This window comes from Sinohyriopsis cumingii, chromosome 18 (assembly GCF_028554795.1).
Source record: "Sinohyriopsis cumingii isolate HCF-2022 chromosome 18, ASM2855479v2, whole genome shotgun sequence".
In the NCBI taxonomy this organism is placed as follows: domain Eukaryota; kingdom Metazoa; phylum Mollusca; class Bivalvia; order Unionida; family Unionidae; genus Sinohyriopsis; species Sinohyriopsis cumingii.
In genome coordinates, this window is record NC_142978.1 from 1,786,286 (window position 1) to 1,812,704 (window position 26,419).

At 33.8% G+C, this 26,419-nt stretch overlaps 1 protein-coding gene across 1 annotated transcript in view; it reads right to left on the minus strand.

Moving 5' to 3' along the window:
• Window positions 1-250: 250 nt before the first annotated feature.
• Window positions 251-26,419, minus strand: part of LOC149775958 (snRNA-activating protein complex subunit 1-like) — a 47,373-nt gene continuing 21,204 nt past the window's right edge. The window contains exons 5-10 of the mRNA XM_089940920.1: window positions 24,297-24,418; window positions 18,079-18,118; window positions 15,643-15,732; window positions 11,763-11,955; window positions 5,134-5,268; window positions 251-590 (exon numbers count right to left, since the gene is read on the minus strand). Of these exons, the coding sequence (XP_089797046.1) occupies window positions 418-590; window positions 5,134-5,268; window positions 11,763-11,955; window positions 15,643-15,732; window positions 18,079-18,118; window positions 24,297-24,418 (753 nt within the window). The 3' untranslated portion in view covers window positions 251-417. The remainder of the gene's footprint in view (window positions 591-5,133; window positions 5,269-11,762; window positions 11,956-15,642; window positions 15,733-18,078; window positions 18,119-24,296; window positions 24,419-26,419) is intronic.

Genomic DNA, 26,419 nt, shown 5'->3' on the forward strand with positions numbered 1-26,419 from the left:
AAGGGCCAAACTATAAACTCACTTGACCTTACAACCAGATGAACTAGAACTAGAGAAACCTTTGATACCAATGTTTTCATCACATGAAATCTGCCCAGAAAGCATCCTAATGACCAAGGCTTCTTGGCCGACTGCTCTTAAGTTTGGTTGGTAGGCAGTTGTCACCAAGTGAGCCATTTCTTATTGGTTAATGTAACTACTGCTTACAAAATTAGGTGTGGAGAAGTGAACAGAAGAACTGATGGCAAAGTTGACTGTTTGTGTTTTATTATGCAGATCTGAAAGGGAAACTATCCAAATAAACACAGTAGTAATATTCTAATCTTAGACTGGTGTACCTAGACATGACTTCTGAAGTAAACACACATACACACATGAAAACAAATATATCACTATTTATTCTTTTAATACAAAAGATCAAGATTTCCCTTTTGTTTTTCTTTTCTTCTGACCAGGCCTTTTCTTTTCCTTCTTTTCCTTTTTCTTGTATTCCAGGTCAGGAAGCATCTTTGGCAAAACTTTGCCAGTTGTTCTTTTTGATCTCTTTCCTTTTGACGACAGTTTTGAAGACCTTTCTTCTGCTGATGAACCTGTAAAACCATATAAAATTCTAATCAATGATATTTTTGAACATGAACAATACTATAATGGATACATTAACGACTACAAGTACTGTCAAACAGGCTTTAAAAAAAAAACTCAAGATTCCCACAATGACTTTGTTCCATGCATCATTTGTTGTATCCCTAACATAATGCATAGACCATGTTTCAATAAGCATGCAAATTTACATTGTACAAACTGGGCATTCGACCACTGCTCTTCCTGACTGACTGTCTTAGCCTAACATTCAAACCATGCTCTTCTTGACTGGTCAAACTAGTTGTACATCGTAACATTTCTCTTCCTGATTAGTTGAACTACCTCAACTGTATATTCTGATATGTTGCTCTTGGTCCAATATCAAATTTCTGTAACAATAAATTCCATGATGTCCTGTCAGAAATCTTGACATCTTGACTCACGTTCTCTGATTTAGTAATCCCTTTGGCATATGTGTACATGTCTGTCTGTCCCAACCCTAGATTAAGGTAAATATTAACATTGCTTAATTAATCTCATTGTTAAAGCATTCAATTTATACCTAAATATTAGGCAGGTTCAACAAGATGGGGTCTCTTTGTCTTTACAATTTTCCAAGGTGTGTAAAAATTCAGACAACAAGCTTGTGTTAGAATATCTAAGGACATAATTGGTGGTTTTACTGTGGTAAAACGTCCATTTTACCAGTTCCACTGATGTGTTACAGTCATGACACCATCATCTCTTAAAATCCTCAAATACTGGAATTGTATCCCCTAATGAACTGTATCTGTGTTTGTACTAAAGATGTTTGCAGTAAAATATTACAAGTACATCAGGTATTCAATAATTTTCATGAATATATGCACTGACAAGATATCAACAAGTATAATGCCATAAGACGTAAGAAACGTCTTAATTCAAGTTCTGAAAGGTCTGAGTCATGACATGATTTCTAACAATGACTTCCATTTAAACATACATTAAACCCTGGGAAGACAGTTTTAAAAATATATGCCAGGGTACTTTGATTTCACAGTGTTCATATTAAAATGATAATAAATTTTAAATTGTGTCTGTAGGTGGGTACCCCACTTTAAAAGTGCCTTCACTGGGTCCCATGTATTTTTTAATGGAACAGCCCTAAGCAGGTATGAAGCGTAAAAGCAGCCACTGCAGTGGAACCATTTGACTACAGATTATACTGACCATAACCTTGTTACCATGTAAAATAACACTAAATCCGGTCAAAATTCTAAACCTGCCAAAATTTAAACATGAAAAACTATCTGAGACCAATAATTTTAATTTTCCTGTATTACTGTAACATCTGAGTTTTTAAAAAAAAAAGGGTTTCACAACATCTGTTGTTGTTCTTGTTGTTGTTGTGGGGTTTAACGCCATTTTTCAGCACACGATAGGCTATACATGGCGGCCAGTATTAATGGTGGAGGAAGAACCAGGGAAAACCCCGGAAAGAACCACTGACCCACGAGAAGCTACTGGCAAGCTTTCTCACATACCCACATTGGCTGAATCCGAGACTGGAACTGGTGCAGACAGAGGTGAGATGGCAGTGATCCATAACGGAGAGTGCTTTAGACCGCTTGGCCACTTGGGGCCCCCAAAAATTCTGTATACACACGATACAGTAAATACAAATTTGTTTCCAACTAAAACCACAAAATATTTCATGATGTCAGGTTTTCACTTCTTCAGCATAGCTGCCAACCCTTCAGGCTTGCAATTAGTGAAAACAGGGATACAAATTAGTGAATTTTGACATGAATTCGTGAAGTGATCTTCGAGTCCAGGAATATTTGTCGGAACAAATGTTTAGCATGGTCTCCAGCTGATAAAGGTAGATTGGTTCAACAAGAAAACTCACAAACAATGCTTCAGTGTTGGTAGCTTGCAGGTCTTCCATCAAGATCTGAAATCTGCAAGTTCTTAATTTTCCCAACTTCTATGTGCTTTTTACTACCAATGTGTTTCCTCACATCATCTCTGCCACCATGCCCAATGCTAAAATTTGTGGCACATGCATGCGAAAAGCATGATGTATGTCAGTGTTTGATGGCAGAATGCACTGCCAATTTTTTGTATATTCCAAACTAAACTTCACTTTTTGTGCAATACATTTCTTTTTCCTTGTTGGTGAAGACATTTTCAAGATGCGGTGCCAAATGGTAATTCAAATCAGTGTTTGCAGCGCATGCACAGAGCAATATTCCAGTTAGGCCCCAGTTTCTCTCAAAAGCATTTGTTAAACTACTCTTATACATACAGATTAAAATACGCTAAAATGCCTGCTACCGGGCCAACTGTACCACTCAGCTAAAGTTCCACTAATATCGTGACTAGCAGTACTGGACCATTTCAGCAACTGCTGATATCACGACTAGTGCTTAACAGGAAATTGGTTATTTATATTAAAGATTTAAAATAATTGAGAACTGGGGAATTTGTGATTTTTTTGCAGGCGGTGTGAATCTGTGAATTGCTGAAAAAGTTGTGAAATTCATGCCAAAATCGTGAGGGTTGGCAGCTATGCTTCAGTATCTTAATTTTTTACACTAAGACAATAAAACATGGCTTATTATTGTTTTGTGTTCTTTTATTTCCCCATCAAGCCTTAGAATAATGACCTTCCAAAAACACACAACACAAAGATCAAAATGTATGAGATCACCCAGCTGGAACTTTCCCACAACTAACTTGTATGTACTCTTTTGCAACACTGCCTTACTTTTAACTTCCATTATCAAATATTGTTTTGACTAACAATAGTATGTATCTCTAATCACACAAAAAATTATGCCTGGATAAAGGAAGGAACCTTAAATGTGTTTCCTTCTACAGAGAGTTACAAACATAACTATATTTCTGCATAAACAATATATGGCTTGGTTTGGTTTTGTGGGTTTAACACCATTTTGCAGCATGATGAGAAAAGCTTGGGAAGAACAAATGACCCACAGGAAGCTACTGGAAAGTTTTCTTACACAACCACATTACCCTAGTCAAGACACAACCCCATGCAGTCACAAGTGAGATGTCTGTTATACGTAAAGGTGAGTGCCATAGACCACTCTGCCACCAAAGGCCCCTTCATGTAAATATACATTTTCTTGATTAACTTAAGATATCTGAAGTGTGCATGTGTGTGTGTGTGTAAGAGAAAGAGAGAGAGGTATACATGCTCATCATAAAAAAAAACAAATGATAACAAAACATTACCAATAGTTATGCCTTGTAATTTTGTGTTCTTCTACTGTAGAAGGGCTCCATTTGAAATTTGGAAAATTAATAGCCAGAAAAGCTTCTTTGTCATAGTGTTAAATGCTTTCTCCACCCAGTGATAATGAACTTTATTCTTTCTCCATGCAAAATAAAGTCCCTTGCAACTAAGGAAATTTACTGAGCATAAGAATACAAATGACAAAACAGAGAAATCAGCTTAGGACATATTGGTAGATTTACAGAATTTGGTTCAGAGTTTTAACTTCAAAAGACATTAGACTTTCAATAAGAATGGCAAGCTGCAGCATATTTCTTCCATTTTCCAATGAGGAACCAAAGTTTGGGTCACTATATGACCATTTTTCATCCATTTGTATGAACAAATTGTGTGCAATTTCTGAATCGGGGAACAGTATTTCAACTAGATCTGAAAACATTATCTGCTGCCATAAACATGATATTGTATTTGGCTATAAAGTTAGTAAACACTACCTTGGCACATACATCTTTATCCACATTTGATGCAGATTTCGCCAACATGGATTTTAGTGATGGCGTATTGGTTGCTGTGGTTAATATGAATGAATATGCTGTATGACATGTACTGTCATTCTTGCCATTGCAGCTGATTTGTATAATTCAGCATGAATTACTTGATTAGTGAGGTTTGCAAGGTTCACTAATACAGTGCACTGATCACAACCAGCAACATCTTCCTGATCTGTTTAAGATACCAGTAGCTGAAGTGTAATTTTAATTTTTCTTTATCATCTTTATTTATTGTCAAGTCTAGGGGCTGAAGATTGTCTATACATGAGGCAAGCACAAATGAGTGATTCCACTGTCTTTCATTTAAGTTAGTAACTATTCACTTTGGTGGCATTGGCTTCTTCTGATGTTAATCACGGAGATGAAAACATGGTGTAATTGATTGATCTTGATGGGTGTTTTGTTTGTGCTGACAGGGGTGATATTATTGTTCCAGAGCTGTTGGCTGTGTTGGCTTCCAATGACATTATTCACTCAGATGAGAAAACGGTGTAAGTAATGAGCTTGTCAGGTCTTTGATTTGGTCTCACATATGTGGTGTTATTCATGAAAACATTCAGTGAACGCATTTACACAAGCATAGTTTTATTCTGTTGTATTCTTTATTTTGGGTATTTGTCAAGGTTAAACCATGAAATTAAATAGCTACTAATAATTCAAATTTGACAGGCAAGACGCCGAAGTTAAGTACCCATGAAAATGTCCTTTACTTTAGAAAATCAAGAAAACTGATGATACCCTTGTAAAATTCATTGTTACCTGGTTTGGGATTATCAGCCAGAGTTAAACAAGGCATATCTAATGAAACAGTGTGATCTTTTTCTTTTTCAACTTCTTCCTCTTCTTCAGAATCTTGCCTGCATCTGGTATTTTTCTCTGGAGTATATCTGATGTCTGGAAAAGAACAACGAAAGTAAGTGCCCCTACTGAGTACCACAATATAAAGGAACATGAAATTGTAGACAATTTAGCAAGAAACATTGATGCAAAATATTCATTCATGTTATAATTATGCAAACCCCCCCCCCACAATATGTAAATAAAAACCATTTACTTACAGAAGGAAAGCTGCCAAAGGTGTGTAACTTGACTTGTAATTTAGAGGCAGCCATTACGATGTTAAAATAAGGATTTACAACAAAGTTAAAGTACTGAAAAAGTAAATATTACCAATGCAAGCTTTTCAAAAAAATCAATTTCTTTGACTATCAGTTCAGTCAGCAGCAATATTATTATTATAGAATAATTCTCTTTCATCTGTGTTAAGATACCCAATGATACAAAAACAAAAGTATTTTTGCCTATCAGTAATTTGCAAACCTATTATATCACTAAATATGCTGCAGAAATGTTTGCTTTATGTCCTGATCATTCTTTTTTTCAAGAACATTGTTATGAATTATGTATTCATTAATGCATTTTTTTAAAGCAATGGAATCTTCTCATCATTATCTGTAACATTTTACTGCATGAATATGTTGCAAAAAAGTCCCTCATGAGATATATTTTTATGTATGTGTAGTAAGTATTGGAAAAAGATAAGTGCACCAAGACAAGCGAAGACATTTTAAAACTTTACTTAACTGGAAATTTCCTTTTATATATACATCTTATATCATTTTCTTTTCTTCACATAAATGTTTAAGTAAATAATATGAAAAAATAATACAAATAAAGCAAAAGAATTTTGATTTTACAAAAACTGGAAGAACTTGAGAAAAAATAAAATATGGAAATATTCATTGTGTACAAAATACAAGTTTCTCAATTTCAGCTATAAAACAGATGCACAGGGAATTTAAAAAAATCAAACAATGAACCCACTGTTGGGCTTAACTTGTATCTGTGTGCACAAATATATATATATATATATATATATATATATATATATATATATATATATATATATATATATATATATATATTTGCCATATGTTTTATGTCATTTGTTAAATTTTGATGTCTATTATGAGATTTGCATTTATATTTTTACAATTTCGTATCAATTTATCATCTCTTTATACCTCACACATTTTATTTTGTGAACTTTAATTAATATTTAAATAATATGTACTGGGAAATCAAAAGTATAAATATCAATACTAGTCAAAAATTGTATAAATCTTAAAACAGATAATTATTAAATTCCTTTTAAATGATGAACATCTGAACTATATTTTATGAACTTAATTCAGTAAATTAATATGTTAATATTTGCATTCAAATAAAATATCTCAAATTTTATTTGAGATACTTGTGCTCTTGTCCATCTCTGCAGTGTTTCTGTGTTCTAGCCATGTGATGGCGGCATGTCTGTGCTCATCTGTGTGGATTGTTCTAAATTCTAACTATCAAATATATGTCTGGTGTATAGTTATAATTCTGTCTGTCTGTCTGTCTGTCTGTCTGTCTGTCTCTCTCTCTATATATATATATATATATATATATATATATATATATAAATATAATAACAGGAAGTTTCTAGTTATGTAAAGTTTTAAAACATCTTTGCGGGTGGTAATGCACTACACATTTCTCAATAATTACCTAATGTGCTCCAAAAATATATGCTCCCAATAAATTTTCTGCATCATTATTAAATGAGATAAAATATGTCACAAATAAAAATAAGATTCCATTTTTAGTACACAAAAGACATTCTAAAATATTTTTCGTAATCATTTCAATGTCGAGTGCAAACAGACCTTCAACAAAAAATAAAACTCCCGCAAATTTCATATAGACAATACTTAAATTTATAACTCTTGTATATTTATTTTTTTAAAATAGGAACAAGCATTCAGTATTTTCCATTCCTGCCATTTTTAAACTTGTCTGTACTGTCTTTGCCTTGTGTCTGAATGTCTTTGCCCATCTTCACCCATCTCTGTTTGACCTTGACCTTAGGTCAAGTATTATCCAGGTGAACATTTAGCAGAAACCAACCAATATGGCTTGTATTAGAAGATGCAGCAACACAAAAAAGGACTAAAGATAAAACATATAGATTTTTGCATCAATAAAAAAACATTGTACTGTAAACTACTTATTATTAATTATGACAAGTAGGTTTTAAAAGGATCTCTTCCACATTTACAATAATACAGATCACAGGAGATAAATCATAACAAACACAACAGGGCAAACCTAATAGTGTAAATAGTTTGATTAGAAACACAGCCAACAGAAATTGCTGAAAACTTTTATCCTCACTATTGATTAAAGACTGAACTGATGCTGTATCTCTGAAATATAATTAGCCATTTCTAAATATATTTCTTACTTGAAATAATACCACTTACTCTAAAGTTGGACCATACCTTCCTGTGTTAACAATAATATTGACATAAAGATCATTAAAGTTATCTGAGCTGACCTATAAAGATATGCATCGTATTTTCTCCCTTTAACACACTCAAAAACAGAAAACCTGACTCTGATAAATGTATTTCCATTTCATTCCAAACAAGAAAAGTCAAAATGAAACTATGAATGAAAATGACACCACAAAATCTGAATGCATTTCTGAGACCATAAATGAAAAATGACATGGTGATCAAACATAAATGTGAATTGAGTATAAACAGAAATGAAATGCAGATTCAATAACATTACCCATTTCAGGGTTGGTACAGTGTGACCCCACTATAACATGCCCTGTTATAACATGAATTCGGATATAACATGGTTGTGGTGTGGCTCCCAAAATTTCATATACATGTATTCTTCATGTACACAAAAAAATTCTTTTTTAAGGTAGCCCCAAAAATGTAAAAAGTTTATTATCATTGTGGAAAAGAGATTATGCATGAATAATACAAGATGATCGTGGCTCCTGTAATTTTATATGTATTTTTCTTGTACACAAAAAAGTAGCTTTTTCTTCTTAAATGTACAAAAAATAACACGTAAAAAATGTATTCATGGATCGTGCAAGGGCTTCAACAATGTCACAATTTGCTATTTTTTTTCCTTATTGGCAGCAAAATATACCATCTGGCAATTTTTTTTATTGTTGACATTGTTGGTTGTTTAAACTTGTACATACAACCACTTGACTAGAGTGGAGAAATTCAGAGGCCAGAGGTCTCATGAAAGGAAGCTGCAAATTTGATATAAAATGCACTGAAATTTATCTATTGTTACATAAACAAATTCTTTGTCCATATTGACAAACCATCTTAACAGTGCATTTTTATATCATAGCCCACTTATCTTGACATCTAGCATGAGTACTGTATGTTGTGAGATATCCTCTTTTTTTGTTGTTGACATTTCAGGTAGCGGAGATCAAGCGGATGAGGCATTATCTCATAATATATCTTTCATCGGATTTTCAGTTGCTCGCTAGTAATATATTTACAAAGACTGACATTTGTATGTGGATGGTAAGTAAAATTCCTCTTCTTTTCACTCAGAATTAAATTCTTCAGAGCAGTCACATTTTCTGTAGTAATCCCTGTCATCAGACCAGAACATCTGCATCTTTATCATCCGTTTATCCTTTTTTAAATTTCTTATGCATGCATGGAAGGTAGCATCACTCTGCTACCACAAATGTAAAAAGAAACCAAAACAAAACAAACAAACAAAAAAGATCTTATTTGTTGGTTTATTCAATAGGCAGGGAGGAACAGTAACTGCAATCAACCAAACAACGGCCAATTCCTTTTTTTACCCAGATAAACTAGTTTGCTAATTGTCACATTATGTGACAATTAACCTGGATCCTCCATGTTTTCAGCTGGGTATCTCTTATCCAAAACCAAATATGGCTCACAGTAAGAGAAAGTGTCAGAGCCTTAGAGGCTCAACAGTCGGCATGAATGAATCAAGACTGAAAGGGTGCAGGTTCAAATCCTACCATTGGACCACGATGGGTCAGCTACTGTGGTGTGTCCAAAGGAAAGGCACCTTTGTCCAACTGCCTGGGAAGTAAATAACCTACTTGTGTTGCTGTGCCGTATAGCACCAAACCAAACCAAGAACAGTACAGTGTGACCCCGCTATAGCGCAATCCGTTATAACACGAATCTGGATATAACGCGGTCATGGTGTGGCCCCCGAAATTTCATATACATGTATTTTTCTTGAACACAACATAGTCTTAAAAGTATGAAAAAAAACGTAAAAACTTTATTATCATTTTTGGGAAGAGATCGTGTATGTTGTTGTTGTGGGGTTTAACGCCATTTTTCAGCACACGATAGGCTATACATTGCGGCCAGTATTAATGGTGGAGGAAAAACCTGGGAAAACCCCAGACAGAACCAGCAACCCACGAGAAGCTACTGGCAAGCTTTCTCACATATCCACATTGGACGAATCCGAGACTCGAACCCATGCAGACAGAGGTGAGATGGCAGTGATCCATAACGGAGAGCGCTTTATGAATAATACAATACGATCGTGGTGTGGCTCCTTAAGTTTTGTATGTATTTTTCTCATACACGAAAAAGTAGTTTTTTCTTCTTAAAAGTACAAAAAATAATGCATAAAAAGTTTATTCTGGGATCGCGTAGGTCTTCACCAATGTCGCAAATTTGGATTGTTTTTCCTTATTGGCGGCAAAACATACCATTTGGCAATTTTCTTTTATTGGCGACGTTGATGGCTATTTAAACTTTTATATACAACCATTGGTTTGGAGTGCAGAAATTCAGAGGCCACATGAAAGGAAGCCACAAACTGGATATAAAATGGACTGAAATTTATCTATTGTTATATAATTTGTCCTTATTGACAAACCATCTAAACAGTGCATTGTTATATTATAATCCGCATATAATGACATCTAGCATGAGTACTGTATGTTGTGAAATATCCGCTTTTTTGTTGTTGACATTTCTTGTAACAGAGATCAACTGGACGAGGTATTATCTCGCAATCTATCTTTCATCAGATTTTCGGCCGCTCGTAAATAAGTAATATATTTACAAAGACTGACATTTGTATGCGGATGGTAAGTAAAATTCCTCTTCTTTTCACTCAGAATTAAATCGTTCAGAACACTCACATTTTCTGTAATAATCCCTGTCATCAAACCTGAACACCTGTGTCTCTATCATTCACTGACCCTTTGTTAATTTTCATACGCATGCGTGGAAGGCAGCTTCACGCTGCTACCACAAATGTAAAAAAAACCAACAAAAAACAAAAAACAAAAAAATATATAAATATATAAAAATAAAAAAATACATCTTACTTATTCATTTATTCAGTAGACATGGAGGGACAAACGACGGCCAATTCTTTTTAAAAAATGTATCCAGATAAAATAGTTTGCTGAAATTTCAAAGGAAACAGATTACCTTTGAAGCACAGATTGTTATGAAAACATACTCAGCAAATGGAGAAGAAAAAAAATCGGTCTCAATCATGCAATACAATTATTTGATGTTGCTGCCGCAATAAGAAATGGGCATTTGTTTGGTTCTCCAAAGATGTCCTTTAGCGGTGACTTCAATAACGCATGCACCCTTCATCAAAGTAAACCGAATACAAACTTTCAATAAAAACAAAGAACTTTTCATCAAAGGAAGCCAGTAACAAACTTAAGAAAGTAATGGAATCTGATGGATTTTTGCATTTTCCAACGTGACTGGAACACGTTAACTGTGCCATGAAAGTTTTCTTTTTATAGGGAAAATGTTTATGCTTATGAACACTACCAACGGCGCTTAAAACGCAGACTTTTACTGACTTGGGACGTACTGAAAAGTAAATGTGATTCGTCATTTGTTACGTGACTGTGCTATATTTTTCCACTGAATTCAGACCAATATGACCTGTGACAAAATTAGTGAATATTTTAAAGCTCTGTGTGTGCATATTTTCGATGGAATCACTTGTATTGTGGATTCAATGTATATGATGAAGTTTGCTGGTGAGTACACAGTATTGATACTATTCATGCTATACATTAGACATGTATATATAAACAGTATTCATGTATATGTACCAATTCTTGGTTCTCTAAATAAAGTAAACTATTATATATGTCTTCTCTGTTTTCCCTACAGGTGTATTTCTCATTTAATATGCATCGATTTAAGATGGTAACTGTGCCGATGAAGCACGTATTTTACTGCCCGCATTTATTACTTATACCCCTCCCCGCAATTTGTTTTTGTGGGTACATGCATAATTTTCTTCAGCTAAATGACCTGGTTGCTTATAACACAGTTCAGTCTATAACACGGTCGGGCTCTATGGCTCCCAACTAGCGTGTTATAGCAGGGTCACACTGTATGTGTCAACTATAAAAATATGTTTATGAAAACAGATGCTTGATCACAGTCCCTGACACTAACATTTTATAAAGGCTGGATAGAAAAAGGCAATACTACAAGCCCTGCAATTGTTATTATGGAGCAAAAAACTCATACCTTCTGATTCCTGAGGTAATTCACCTGCATCATTCTCTTTTGAAGCTCCCCTCTTTTTCTCCATTTTTGATGGGGAGGAACCTTCCTCCATCACAGCCTGTCTGTGTCGCCGTGATCTACTGGCTTTGGCCAATCCTGAATATGCACTGGCCTTGATCGTACTACGCTTTGTATTGACTATATTCCCGGGTATCTAAACAAGGGGTAAAAGAAACAGTCAGTGAGTTGATAAAGGGGCTTGATATTCATAGCAACCACCATATTATTTGGGCACAATGTCTTGCACTTTATGTTTAGTTCAACTGGCCATAAGGCAAAGGGAACTCATCTAACTCACTATGTCCATCATCTGTCATATATTGTTCATGATCTTTCAACATTTACTTGCTACCACTCTGGCAGCTATGTTTTTGCCCAAACATTGAATACATGCTTATGTCATGAAGACCTCTGAAAAGTTCAATAATAAGCAACACTGACACATATTTAGCTAGTAATCATGAATCCAATTCACTGAGCTTGTTACAAATCTGAATGAAATATATCTAATCTGAGTTTGATCAAACCTGGAATATATGTTGATATAATCAAGATCTCAGATTAGCTTGACAATGAGTGAAGTAATAATAATAATAATAATGAGGACTTTGTATAGCGCCTAATCTTTAGAAGCTCTAAGCGCTTTACAACATTAGACAACACCTATAAGATAAAAAACATATAATAATATTATTACAAAAACAAACACCATGAAATTAGAAAAACATTAAAAAAATAAAAAACATGCATATTAATGAGGTGATCTTGCAGCCAGCTGAGTGTGCTACCACTCTGAAGGTATAGTTTGGATCCAATTGTAATCAAATTATTTACCAATTTAGACATAGTATTTTTTGTCAGATTTTTTAATGTTGTTATAGGGTTTAACACCATTTTTCAGCACAAGATAGGCTATACATGGTGACAAGTATAAAAGCTACTGGCAAGCTTTCTCACATACCCACACTGGCCGTACCCATGACTTGAATCCACGCAGACAGAGATGACATGGCAATGATCCATAACGGTGAGCGCTTTAGACCACTCAGCCATTCAGGGCACCCTGATTTTTTTTAATATACATGGCAAATAGACTCAAATCATCAAGATGTTCCATTAGTTTTATTATCAGCAAGCTCTGTACATATTAGTTAAATTCAATGCAGTCTGAAATAGATGTAGAATTGCAATCTGTTTATTTCCCTTTAAAACCTGTCTTCTTTGAAAAGAACCTATAATACTGACTACTGAGAATTACAAGTTTGTGTAACAGTTCTTCCCCTTGCAAAAAGTTATGCAAACCTGATTTGTTTTTTTTAAAAAATGGACAAATATCAACAGAACAATTTACTTCAAAACGTCGCAAAATAATTCATTGAAGAAATGAAAATTAATAATTTGTAACTTATAATTGAAAGAATGGGCCAAATGTAATGCTTGGGAAAATGTATGATTGCAGGCTATCGTAAACAATCTGCAATTTTGGAATTATGGATAAGGATTTCTTTAGACAATTAGAGACATTTTGTGACTGCTCTGGTGGCCTAAGTGGGAGGTCATGAGTTCGAACCCTGACAGTCATACCAAAGACTTATAAAAAATGGTACAAGCCGCTGCCTCACTAGGTGCTCAGCATTAAGAGGTTAGTGTTTGGGGTGGTCGGCCTGGTGTCAGGATAATGTGACTGGGTGGGACATTATGCTACATGTCTGCTGCACGATGGCCCAGTGTTAGACATCACTATAAACTGTCACACTGCAGACCTTGTAGAGATATGGCTGAAAAATTGTTAAAGCTACATTAAATATCTAAATCACACACACACACACACACAAAGACATTTGTTTGCAGCTACTTTTGTTTTCTTCTAACATTAACTTTGCTCTATTAAGAACATAATCCTTGTCAAAACCAAGTTTAAGTTGATTAAAAAAATGTCAGAATTATTTTCAAATACTTCTGCTACAACTGATATGCAGTGAAAACTATTTTATTGTAAAAAATTATTAATAATTGAATATGACAGGATAAGCACTTTCACAATACTAGATGTATTCAATAAGGAAAGTGTATAAAGTATGTAATACAGTGCTAATGTGACCAACACATTATGCTAGACATATAGTGACAAACATCAATAAAGTATGTAATACAGTGCTAATATGACCAACACATTATGCTAGACATATAGGGACAAACATCAATAAAGTATGTAATACAGTGCTAATGTGACCAACACATTATGCTAGACATATAGGGACAAACATCAATAAAGTATGTAATACAGTGCTAATGTGACCAGCACATTATGCTAGACATATAGTGACAAACATCAATAAAGTATGTAATACAGTGCTAATATGACCAACACATTATGCTAGACATATAGGGACAAACATCAATAAAGTATGTAATACAGTGCTAATGTGACCAGCACATTATGCTAGACATATAGTGACACACATCAATAAAGTATGTAATACAGTGCTAATGTGACAACACATTATGCTAGGCATATAGTAACAAACATCATTAAAGGACAAGTGTTATTAACAATTGTGCAAACTGAATGACATTTAATTTTCTTTAATTTAATTCATGTCACAATTTTCATGTTTAAAAACTTAACTGACTGCAACCAGTTTTAATAAGTATTAATATGAATGAATATGATAAGTGATTTGGGAAGTAATGTTTGATAAAAAGTGTGAATAATTCTGTGATTATTACTACAACATTAGAGTCAATATAACTCTACTAAGTTTTCAAGTTACTGAACTTGTGCATGCAAATGAAATAGCAATCAATTTCCATTCTACCTAAACTTTCATAAATGTATCATGATATATTTTTCTCAGCACTATAAATGCTACTGATATTAAATCAAACCAGAGATTCCTTATGATAACATATGGCCAGGGGGGCTTGTGCTTTATCAGCTTGGTCCATATTTTGTTATGGCTTTAAATCTGTGGCATAACTTACCCATGAAAATTGGCAAATACTTCCATTATTCATAACAGCAACACAATTATTTGTGCATTGATTTTTGGTGGCATCTTTTTTATATGCTTAACCATGCTTAAACTGGCAAGACAATATTAGAAATGACACATGAATAGCATCTTAGTGAACACCGCCATATTTATTTGGGCACTTTGTGTTTTAAAAATCTGTTTGGCAATACATAAGCAGATGACACAATGAAGAAATTACACGAGCTGCAAATATCTAAATATTATTATTATTCATAGTAGTTACCATATTTATTTGGCCACTTGGCATTTGTTTTCTTTCAATCTGCTCAAACCCTGTATACTACATATGCACAAGTATGTGTACAACTAGTGTCCTAACAAACTCAGAATGGGATATAGAAAACTTACATAGGTTCTCCACAAATTTAACATATCAGAATGGGGTACTATACAATGCTAATATGGGTTCTGTACAAAATCTAAAACCCTCAGAATGGGGAGAAAAAAACTTACACAGGTTCTACACAAATCCAATGCACAGAATGAGGCATATAAAACTTACAAAGGTTCTACACAAATCTAACAGTCAAAATTGGGCATAAAGACTTGCATAGGTTCTACACAAATCTAACACAGTCAAAATTGGGCATAAAGACTTACAAAGGTTCTACACAAATCTAACATATCAGAATGAGGTATACAAAATTTATATGGGTTCTACACAAATTTAACAAACTCAGAATGAGGCATAAAGACTTGCATAGGTTCTACACAAATTTAACAAACTCAGAATGGGGTACACAAAAACTTACAAAGATTCTGCACAGATCTAACACATTCAGAATGGGGCATGCAAGACTTACATAAGTGGGATCACCATCATCATCATCATCGGAATCTAACTCCTCATCTTCTTCAGAACTTCCCCCTTCAGTTTGCTTCCTCTTTCGACCCTGAAATAGTGTATCTTTTCTTAATACTGTTACACTTATTGCACTAGAAATTATATTGTTTACTTCAAAATAAACCCACAGTGTATTTTAACCAGTGTAAGTAAAGATAATAAGGAATAACTATGACAAACCTTTGATGTCCATGGAGTATTGCATTACCAATGAGTATTTTACATGCATTACTAATCATTATCTCTGTAGAGCTGTTGAAATTCCTAGTACCAGGGATGGCGCTTGGCATTACCAATGTTGCAAATTGTGATTTTTTAAAATAATTTATTGGTGACAAAATATACCATCTGATGTCTTTTTGGTGACTATCTTTTTGGGCTGTTTAAACTTGTATATGCAATCTTGAGTTTGGGGTGGAGAAATTCTAAGGTACCATGAAAGGAAGCCACAAACTTAAATATAAAATGCACTGGAATCTATCTATTGTTACATAAATAAATCCTTTGTTCATACTGACAAACACATTTACATTATAATCCACTTAAGCAGACACCTGGCCTGGGTACTGTATGCTGTAATATACTCAGTAATGCAACTGGATTCACTACAATCAATCAAACTCTGAAGGCAGGAACAGGGATGGCTTCAATCGACCTAATGATTTTTATTTTTTATGTAAATAAAAGACGTACCCCAAAAATAGTTTTGCTGAAACTTCAAAGAAAACTGATTACCGTTTGAAGTACCAATTGTTTTGTATAAATACTAAGCAAATGAAACAAAAACTGTTCTAAAATTATGTGATGTTACTACTGCGATAACTAACTAGCACTTGCTTGGTTTCTCAATAGTTTGCATTTAGCAGTGACTTCAATAACCCTACATCAAAGCAGGCTGTCTACAATACTGAATAAAGCACCTTTCATCAAAAGACACCAGCATCAAACTTAAATAAAAGTGGAATCTGATCAATTGTTGCATTTTCCAAAGTGATTGAAACACTTTTGTTGTGCAGTGAAAGCTTATACTTTTCAGGAGAAATGTTTATGCTTACAATCACTACCAAAGGTGTCATAAAATGCAGATTAAATTTAAGATCTTTTGAACCCATAGTTATTTGATTGCATTGATTGCAAAGACGTTTGTTAACTTCTTAATCTGTTCACATGTTTTTGTTTCCCTATCAATAGCCTCATCCCCTTGGTAGCCTTAGCAAAATGATACCTGTCTCCAGCTGACCAAAATTTAGGTCATGTACATATAGCATGTAAACAACTTTAAAGCCACGTCTTACTGGCAACAATGAATATCTTGGTGAATTGTTTAGTGATATGTGTTTGTTGATGATGGGATATAGATCAAACAAGGACTAACATTTATTTTTTACATACGATTTGTTTTTTTTCTCACAGGATGTGCATTTTCTAATATTGATCCATGCTCAAATTCATGGATTTTTCATACACATGTACAGTACTTTCCGCATTATGGATTCTTCTACACAATTTTAAGTTGTCAATACACACATGTATTTCAGACTAGTTTTGTCTTCAATTAAATAAAATTTCCATTGTTTATTTTCTCTGTGTAAATCCTACTCACTGACAACAGGTCACCTCTTACAAATTCCACTTGTATGTGAAATATAATTTTGATTTTAGCCCTCTCCCCCATCTCAACATCTGCTTAAACTGACAACATTACCTTGGTCACAAGATATTGAGATAAACGGATAATACTGTATTATCAAAATGTGCCATTTTTTAAAAATTGGTGACAAAATAATGAGGTTGGTGATTTTTTTTGGTGACAACTTTATTAATGCCCTGCTAGAACAACACATTTTCAAGACTAACAAAATTATGGAATACCATCACCACCCTTTACTGTTTTAAACTTTTTCTAGTATGAACAAATTTATTTGAATCAAGTTTAAGTCAACACTGTTTAAAGGAATAAAACACACTCATGACATATTTTGCTGAACAAGTCTCCAGCCAAGTACAACATAGTGGAGTTTTTAATATAATCTATTAGCAAGTAATTCCATCCTTAGTTAAGTCGTGGGCCATGAACCTACATTAATGGAGATCAGATCAGGCCTATGTTGTTTTTTTATATAACCAAGAACGTATGTCCATTTTACTGCACACAAACAAGCAAATCAGATTACACTTTTCCATTACTTGATGTAAACATTTTTAAATAGAACTCACCAAAACAGTGTAATAATGACCCATATAATATCCTCTAATAAAAGTGAAGACCATTTATTGGTTACAAATGTGATAACCTCTAATAAATGTGAAAAACGTGGATGGGTTATAAATCTAATATCCTCAGATAAATGTGAAGACCAGTGATAAGTTGTAAATGAATAAAGAGGAACTTTACCATTCGCCCTTGTCTTCTTTCTTTAAAAGCAATCATTGTCCTGAAATGAAAATCAACAGACTCAACAATTTGACAAACATGTACTATTTGACCTTCCATTCACACAGTTGATTAAGATCAAGATCTTGGACAAAGCAAATCTGACAGGCACAGATAAAAGCTTATTTTCTTGTAACCTTTCGTAATTTTTGTCAACCTATTTTTATTAACATTTCATTGAAAAGAGAGTTATTGCTAGCAACGACATGTTTTGAATGACATATTTTACTTTTAGAAACATGAAAGCTGTAATTTTGAAAACTGAATCAAAAGGTAAATAAAACTTAAGTCAGTGTCCATTAGATCTCTTATATGAGTATCTCAATTTTAACTAGACTTGGGGTTAGTCCCACAGAGAAATAGGTATAACCATGTGTGTGTATTGTGCATTCATGGTTCCCACACTTTTCTTAAAATAAATTTCCAGGATGAAATTAATTTTTTCAAGGTTAACATATTACCATTACTGAATGGAATTAAAGAACATTTTGGATTATAAAACATGCATTTTCCAAATATGAAGATGTTTCTCTTTCAAGACTCCAAAACATATAAGTCAGAAAAGATGATCATGTACAAAACCACAAAATGAGTCACACAAAACAAATCTGACTATATTCCTATAAATTGGTATTTAAAGCCATTTCAATGTACAGAATAAAAATTCTAACTTTGCTGATCTGTATTATGTTGCTATGTGGAAACAACACAATGAGCATAAATTATTTTGTTTCCTTTCAAACCTTTAATTCTAAAGAATTCTAGAGCAATGTAAGTGCATGTTATACAAGGTAAACATTTCCTATGACAGTATGACCCCCCCCCAAATAAATGCAAGGGATTAGAATATTATCTTGTAATAAAAAAAGTTTAACCCTGAATTAATGTGTGCCAAAAAAATCTCAGACATGGTTTTTCAACCAACCTAAACTCCATAAGATGATTTGGTTAAAATTTCCATCATTTAAAGACATTTACATAAGGGTTGATTTAAATTTTGACAAAAGACCTTCAAAATTATATACTATTGCATAAACAAGGATGGAATTTTCTGTAAAATCAACTTGTCTTCTTGTAGTTCAATAAGCCAAACTCTAAACTTGTATTAATACATAGGCTCTTACTGTTTCTTAACATTATCATAAAAAGGGACAACAATTTTCCATGTCTCCTGCAATCTACTTAACATCTGAAACCAATGCTTCAAACTACATGTCACTGTGTAATAGTTTCGCAACAAAGTTCAGCTCAGAGATTCGAAATTTTTCTCATCTGGGTTTCCTCTTAATATTCCAACCCCCTTTTTCACATTTGGATATTAAGGCTGGAGTGTGGGTTCAGAGCAATTATATATAAAAAGTTTGGAATCTGCCGCCACTGTGAGATAGCTTACCAGTGGGCCTAGCAAATTTAAACAATGTTAGATCTGCATGAAATCAATAGGAAAAGTATTTATTTGATCAAAAATGGCAAGTAGTATAATCGTTATTTCTTTAATCCACTGAGACTAGACAAAACTCAGCACAGATGAAACCTGACCCGGAACTCACCATTTGCATTAATAGTCACATGACTTCACAACTCTCAAACAATGACATCAGAAGTCCAATAAACATGTGATAACAACAAACAAGTCACCTAAACCATCTATACATTTGTGATGTGTAAAATCACTTTCTGTGCACATAAAAGAAAAATCTATCCATATTATTTATTTCTCCATTTAATTCTACTATGAAAATTTCTTCACAACATTGTTAAAACCTTTCATTTAATTCAACTCATTATCAATGCCTTGTCTGAACCATAAATAATGAAGTCCATATTAAAAAAATTAATTTGCTGACATTGTTGGCATATATACATTGAATTTAGTATATTTACACTCTATATTAAACCACTTTTAGCATATTTACATCTACACTCTGTACCAAGCCACTCTGAGCATATTTACACTCTGTAAAAAACCTACTTTGAGCATATTTACAGTCTGTACAAAACCACTTCCAGCATATTAATACTCAGCATCAAACAACGTTTAGCATATTTACACTCTGTATCAAACCACTTTTAGCATATTTACAGATCACACTCTGTATCAAGTCACTTTGAGCATATTAATACTCAGTATAAAACATCGTTTAGCATATTTACACTCTGTATCAAACAACTTTTAGCATATTTACATCTACACTCTGTATCAAGTCACTTTGAGCATATTAATGCTCAGTATAAAACAACGTTTAACATATTTACACTTTGTACAAAACCACTTCCAGCATATTAATACTGAGTATCAAACAATGTTTAGCATATTTACACTCTGTAAAAAAAACACTTTCTGCATTTTTTACACTCTGTATCAAACCATGGTTGACTACTAAAGTACATGTTACCTTTATTAATACCATATTACTGAATGTTCACTTTCATATCTATTCCCACCTCGTAATAAACGCTTATCAACGTGTCATCTAAAGATCCACTAATAATATCATCGGTAATAATTTTTAGTTTTTGAGCTTAAAGGTTACTAAATGATCCAGCAAAGATATGCTGTTTTGACATGTTCCATATGTACTTATCTGCCAACAGTCCATCAAAACTATCCAACATTACTCTATGTTCATCTCACAAGAACATTCAAAGAAATAAACCATTGGAATATGTATAGATTATATTCCATCATTTATATCAAATAAAGATATACACTAAAAACTGACTGCTCAGTCAAACCACAACTACTTGCAGAATGTGAGCTATGTATATCTACGTCTGTGTCATATCCACCATTAATTATTTTCATCCCTGTCATTTTACACATATTAAGAAGCTTTCCTCCATAATGATTTATCTCCCGTTGATCTTGATTTACATGGTCATCTTAATACAGCATGTCGACATTAGAATTCATGAAAAGGTGCAAAAGTACACTGAAATCTAATATTATCAGGCTGAACACCTGTATAAGCATTACAATCAACAGTGATTTTATAATCATGGCATACTGCCATCAAAGAGTGCTATTTCATTTTCTTGAATTGCAAGCACATACTCTTCTGAAAAAATATCTGAATATTCAGCAGGCATATAGACAACTCCAAGAAATGATGTGACAACCCAAACATCTTTATAAAAGCTATGGATATTTTCAAATATTCAATCTTATATGTAAACATCCACATTTGTTTTTTTGTCACTGCTGCCAAACAAGAGGTTGTGAGTTCAAAACTCGCGGAGGCATCCCATATTTTTTAAATGATCTTTATCATATTTTTATATTCAAACTTTCTTTTAAACTTGCTCATCACAATTTTTTTAAAACTTTTTTTTATTCTCATGTTAGACCAGGAAATTAACCTGGTAGACATAAAGTCATAGCTGCCAACCTTCCAGGCTCGCAATTAGTGAAAATAGGGATAAAAAGTAGTGAATTTGGACATGAGTTAGTGAAAAATACCATGACAATAACTCCATCCACTCTGACTGTCAATACTACACTATATCAAGATCGCAATATGAACTAAAAACACTACATATATGCAGAAATATATCTGCATTTCGATTTATTATGATATTCATAAACTTCACTTGTTCTTGTGGTTATTTATCAAGACATGATACTGTGGCAGACTTGAACTTCCTCAACTGCTTGATTGTAAATTTGTTTTCAAAACAGTTCAGACTTCTTGCCTGCTGTGCTGATCTTGGTGACTAAACGTGCTAACAAATTTTCTGCACCTAAGGAAGCCCTAAAGTCTGTCTCATTTTTCCTCACTAGAGGAAATACTATTTCACTGTCTCTGTTGCTGTGAGGAATGCACAGGAGCTGCAGCACTTTAGGTTCTTCCACAGGAAAATTTGGAAGCGATCTTTGAGTCCGGGAACATTTGTCGGAACAAATGTTTAGCATGGTCTCCAGCTGATAAAGGTAGATTGTGTTCAACAAGAAAACTACAAATAATGCTTCAGTGCTGGTAGCTTGTATGTCTTCCGTTGATGGCTTAAAATAATCCAGAGCTGAAATCTGGGAATTCTTAATTTTACCAACCTCTACGTGTTTTTTGCAACCAATGTACTTCCTCACATTGTCTTTGCCACCATGCCCAATACTAAAATTTGTGGCACACTGTGTGCAAAAAGCATGATGTATATCCATGTTTAATGGCAAAATGCACGGCCAATTTTTGTATATTCCAAATTAAACTTCACTTTTTGAGGTATACATCTTTTTTTTCCTTGGTGGTGAAGCCATTTTCAAGATCTTACATGCGATGCTGAATAGTAATTCATATCAGTGTTGGTGACGCATGCGCGGAGCAAATTTCCGGTTAGGCCCCAGTTTCTCTTGAAAGTCTTTGTAAAACTACTCTTATATATATATATTTAGATTAAAATAGGCTAAAATGCTTGCTACCGGGCCAACTGTACCAATCGGCTGTAGTTCTACTAATATCGCAACCAGCAGTACCGGACTGTTTCGGCAACTGCCAATATCACAACTAGCGCTTAACAGGAAATTGGTTATTTTATTCAAGACTTAAAAGAATAAAAAATTGGAGAATTCGTGAATTTTTTGCTTGCGGCGTGATTCAGTAGATTGCTGAAAAAGTCGTGAAATTCACGCCAAAATCGTGAGGGTTGGCAGCTATGTACAGATAATTTTGAAAATGACATGACAACCCCAACAATAATATCTTTTCAAAAGAAATGGACATTTTCAAATATTCGAAACATGATTCAATTCATGCACATAACATAGATATACCACCCAAATTTCTTCTTGCTAATCATGCTTTCATTCTTACACTATCAAAATGTTTATAACCATTTTTAAAAAAAAACAATCTGAGACATCTTCTGGGCAACAAGGGTTATCAATGTCTGTGCACAAAGCACTATATTGTGTCACATTTCTAATAACTCAATTATATGAAAAGATAACAGATGGTGACAAACTCTTAAGGATCATCACTGACAGTGGTCTGGTTTCAGACTGGATTGGGGACAACTGACTCTGCTGGGAGTTGTCTATCCATGTTGCTGACATCCTCTGGAGGCCAGTATTTATAGTCACTCAGATGCTGTCTGTAACTGTCTGGCTTCAAAACCTGGCTGTACTTAATTAACAAGAGTTGGCTGGGTACTTTTTAGAGCTCTACCTGTGGGACCAATCATAGCTTTATTTCAATCCCATGCAAAAAAGCCAGGAAAAAAACACATCAACTCCAGTTCAATTACACCAACTTCAATGTTGAAAACTGATAACTTCTCTGGTTGGGAGAAATACTTATTTTGACATTGCCAATGTTCAATTCTTCTGCCCATGCAGAATGCATAAATTCTGGTAAAATATATACACGAACACTATAATGTCACACGTCTAGCAATGCATGTATAAGATTTTATATCTAGTTACTGAAGCAACTTATTGTACAAATTTCCAAAGTCACTCTCGAGAAAATATCACCAAGCATGCATATTCCATAAGTACTGTCAATAATTTTGATACTGGCAGGAACCCCATCTATCAGTACTTAGTAAAAACATGGACAAATTGCAGAATCAACAGGAATAATATTGACCCACCCACTCTCCTATATAACAATAATAACAGTAATTATTTTTTTCAGAATTCAAATGAAATTGTATTCAATACCATGCATTCCCTATGTACAAGTTAAGTAAAGATAACCATTCATGACTGACTGATTGATGTTTTTTAGTTGAACCTGTTTATGAATAAGAAAAAAACCCATGGAATCTGAATGCAGATCTGAATGTAAATATGATGTCAATCAAAATATTTTAATGTCAGTAGATATTTGCAAAATCCAGTAAAATCTATGCAACTACAATGTAACATTTTTGCACATTACCTACTGAATGCAAGAGTACTGTGAATTGTAATATTTTAGTACTATTAAATTTCTGAAAAGTCAGCAACTTAAGCATATTCATAAACTTTTTGTGACTTGCCAATTAGTTCTATTCCTACAAATGTTAAAATTACTGGTGTGATTCTACTGACTTGAGAAGTTTGGCTGTCTTTCTAAATTCTGAAAAAATATAATGCATATTAAAATTATATGGTCTGGGCACTGGATTTTTCCCATGCTTTTACCACAAAATTAGGTGGTTGAAAAAGGCCTGTTATACATGGTGTACAGTAAACTTACTTGGTGATGTTGTCAATGAGCTTATTTTCCATGACATCCAGGGAGCGGTCAGGTGTGGTTGCATCAGGTCCTGCCAATGCCACCTTCATTTTGTAATACTGGTCATGAATGGCTGACAATTGCTGCCAAATAAAATAATGGCATTAGAATGTTACTACATTTATCCAAGGATTTTGAGTGCAAAAGACTTTAATGGAAAGACAAAAAGTAGACTTAAGTGCACTCAGGTTACTAAATAATAATATGATCCCCATAATAAGGTAAATTTTTAAGTAAAAAATGTTTCTCAAATTTGCCTGGCAATATTAACATTAGCAACATAAACTTCACTACTTCTTGAATCCAACAATTCCAGAAAAATGAAAATTTCATTTTTCAAGCATATGTACTATATTACACCCCCACCCCACCTCCATCCTTAACAATGACAGGTGGCACTCACTGGTTGTAAACCAATTTAAACTGAGCAATATACATCAATGATGATGCTTCCATCTGTGGGGAGTTGTAGAAGGGTTAACTAATAATGGGATCAGGTAAGTATTCTTAACAAAATATACTTTGCTAAAAAGTCTGCTTTCACCTTCAAATACACATTAATGTTAGGAGAACAATTAATATTAGGAAATGAGTGAGCATTTAACCTCTATTATCAGCTTACTTCGAGGACAGGAAGTCTGAATCTCCTATAAGGATGAACCTCTTGCCTAATATAAACATAGAACAACTAACAGTCATATAACCTGCAATCATAACACTCAAATAAACAGAAATGAATTACTTTTCCTCATTAAAGAACAAAATGGTCCAGTGCTAGCACTTAGCCCATGCCAGTGAGGAGGCCGTACCAACGTTGAGCGAACCTGGTCATCTGGGTTGCAGCCACAGGACACAAGCGATTTGATTCTCATTTCTGTGACAGTAGATCTTTGAGACAAAAACTCAAGAAGTTTGACTGTGCATGCAAGGCATTAGCTTCTTTTTTATATCTTGGATAGAAACAATGCATTGACAAGCAAGACTTGTAACGATTGCTCTGATCTCATGAACAGAAATTCTTGTGAGCATTAATGATCCTGATAAAAATCTGATAGTGTTACCCAATTCATCCACATTGCCAACACTTGAGTTATATCCTCGTTTCTTTGTGAACTCTCTGTACCGCCTATTTGGAGAGTAATGAAGTGGCCTCCATTAAAATCTCAGCATTCGTGGAATCTGTTGGTATCTATGTCATTGACAGGGAACATAAATGGAAAGGAGGCTGGATAAATGAAATACATAAAATCTAATTGTTTGGGAAAAGGCTGATTCAATCAATCCACTGGGCTTCCTAAATAATATACAAGTGTTTTTCTTGTACATGAAAAAATTTCTTTCTTACAAGTAAGAAAACAAAACGTAGAAAGGTTTATTATCATTTTAAGGAAGAGACTGCACATGAATAATACAAGACGATCGTGGCATGGCTCCTTAAATTTGAAATGTATTTTTCTTGTACATGAAAAAGTATTTTTTCTTTCTTAAAAGTACGAAAAGTGAAATGTAAAAAGTTTATTCAGGGATTGTGCAGGCCTTCACCAATGTCACAAATTGTGAATTTCTTTTCCTTCTTGGCAACAAAATATACGATCTTGCAATTTTTTTTATTGGCGACATTATTGGCTGTTTAAACTTGTATATACAACCATTGCTTCGGAGTGGAGAAATTCAGAGGCCCCATGAAAGGAGGCCACAAACTAGATATAAAATGCACTGAAATTTATCTATTGTTACATAAACAAATTCTTTGTCCACACTGACAAACCATCTTAACAGTGCATTGTTATACCATAATCCACATATGTTGACATCTAGCATGAGTACTGCACGTTGCGAGTTATCTGCTTTTTTGTTGTTAACATTTTTGGTAGCAGAGATCAAGCGGACGAGGCATTATCTCCTAATCTATCTTTCACTGGATTTTTGGCTGCTTGCTAATAATTAATATATTTACAGAGACTGACATTTGTACGTGGATGGTAAGTAAAATTCCTATTCTTTTCACTCAGAATTAAATTCATCAGAACTCTTATATTTGCTTTAGTAATCCCTGTCATCAGACCAGAACACATGCGTCTCTA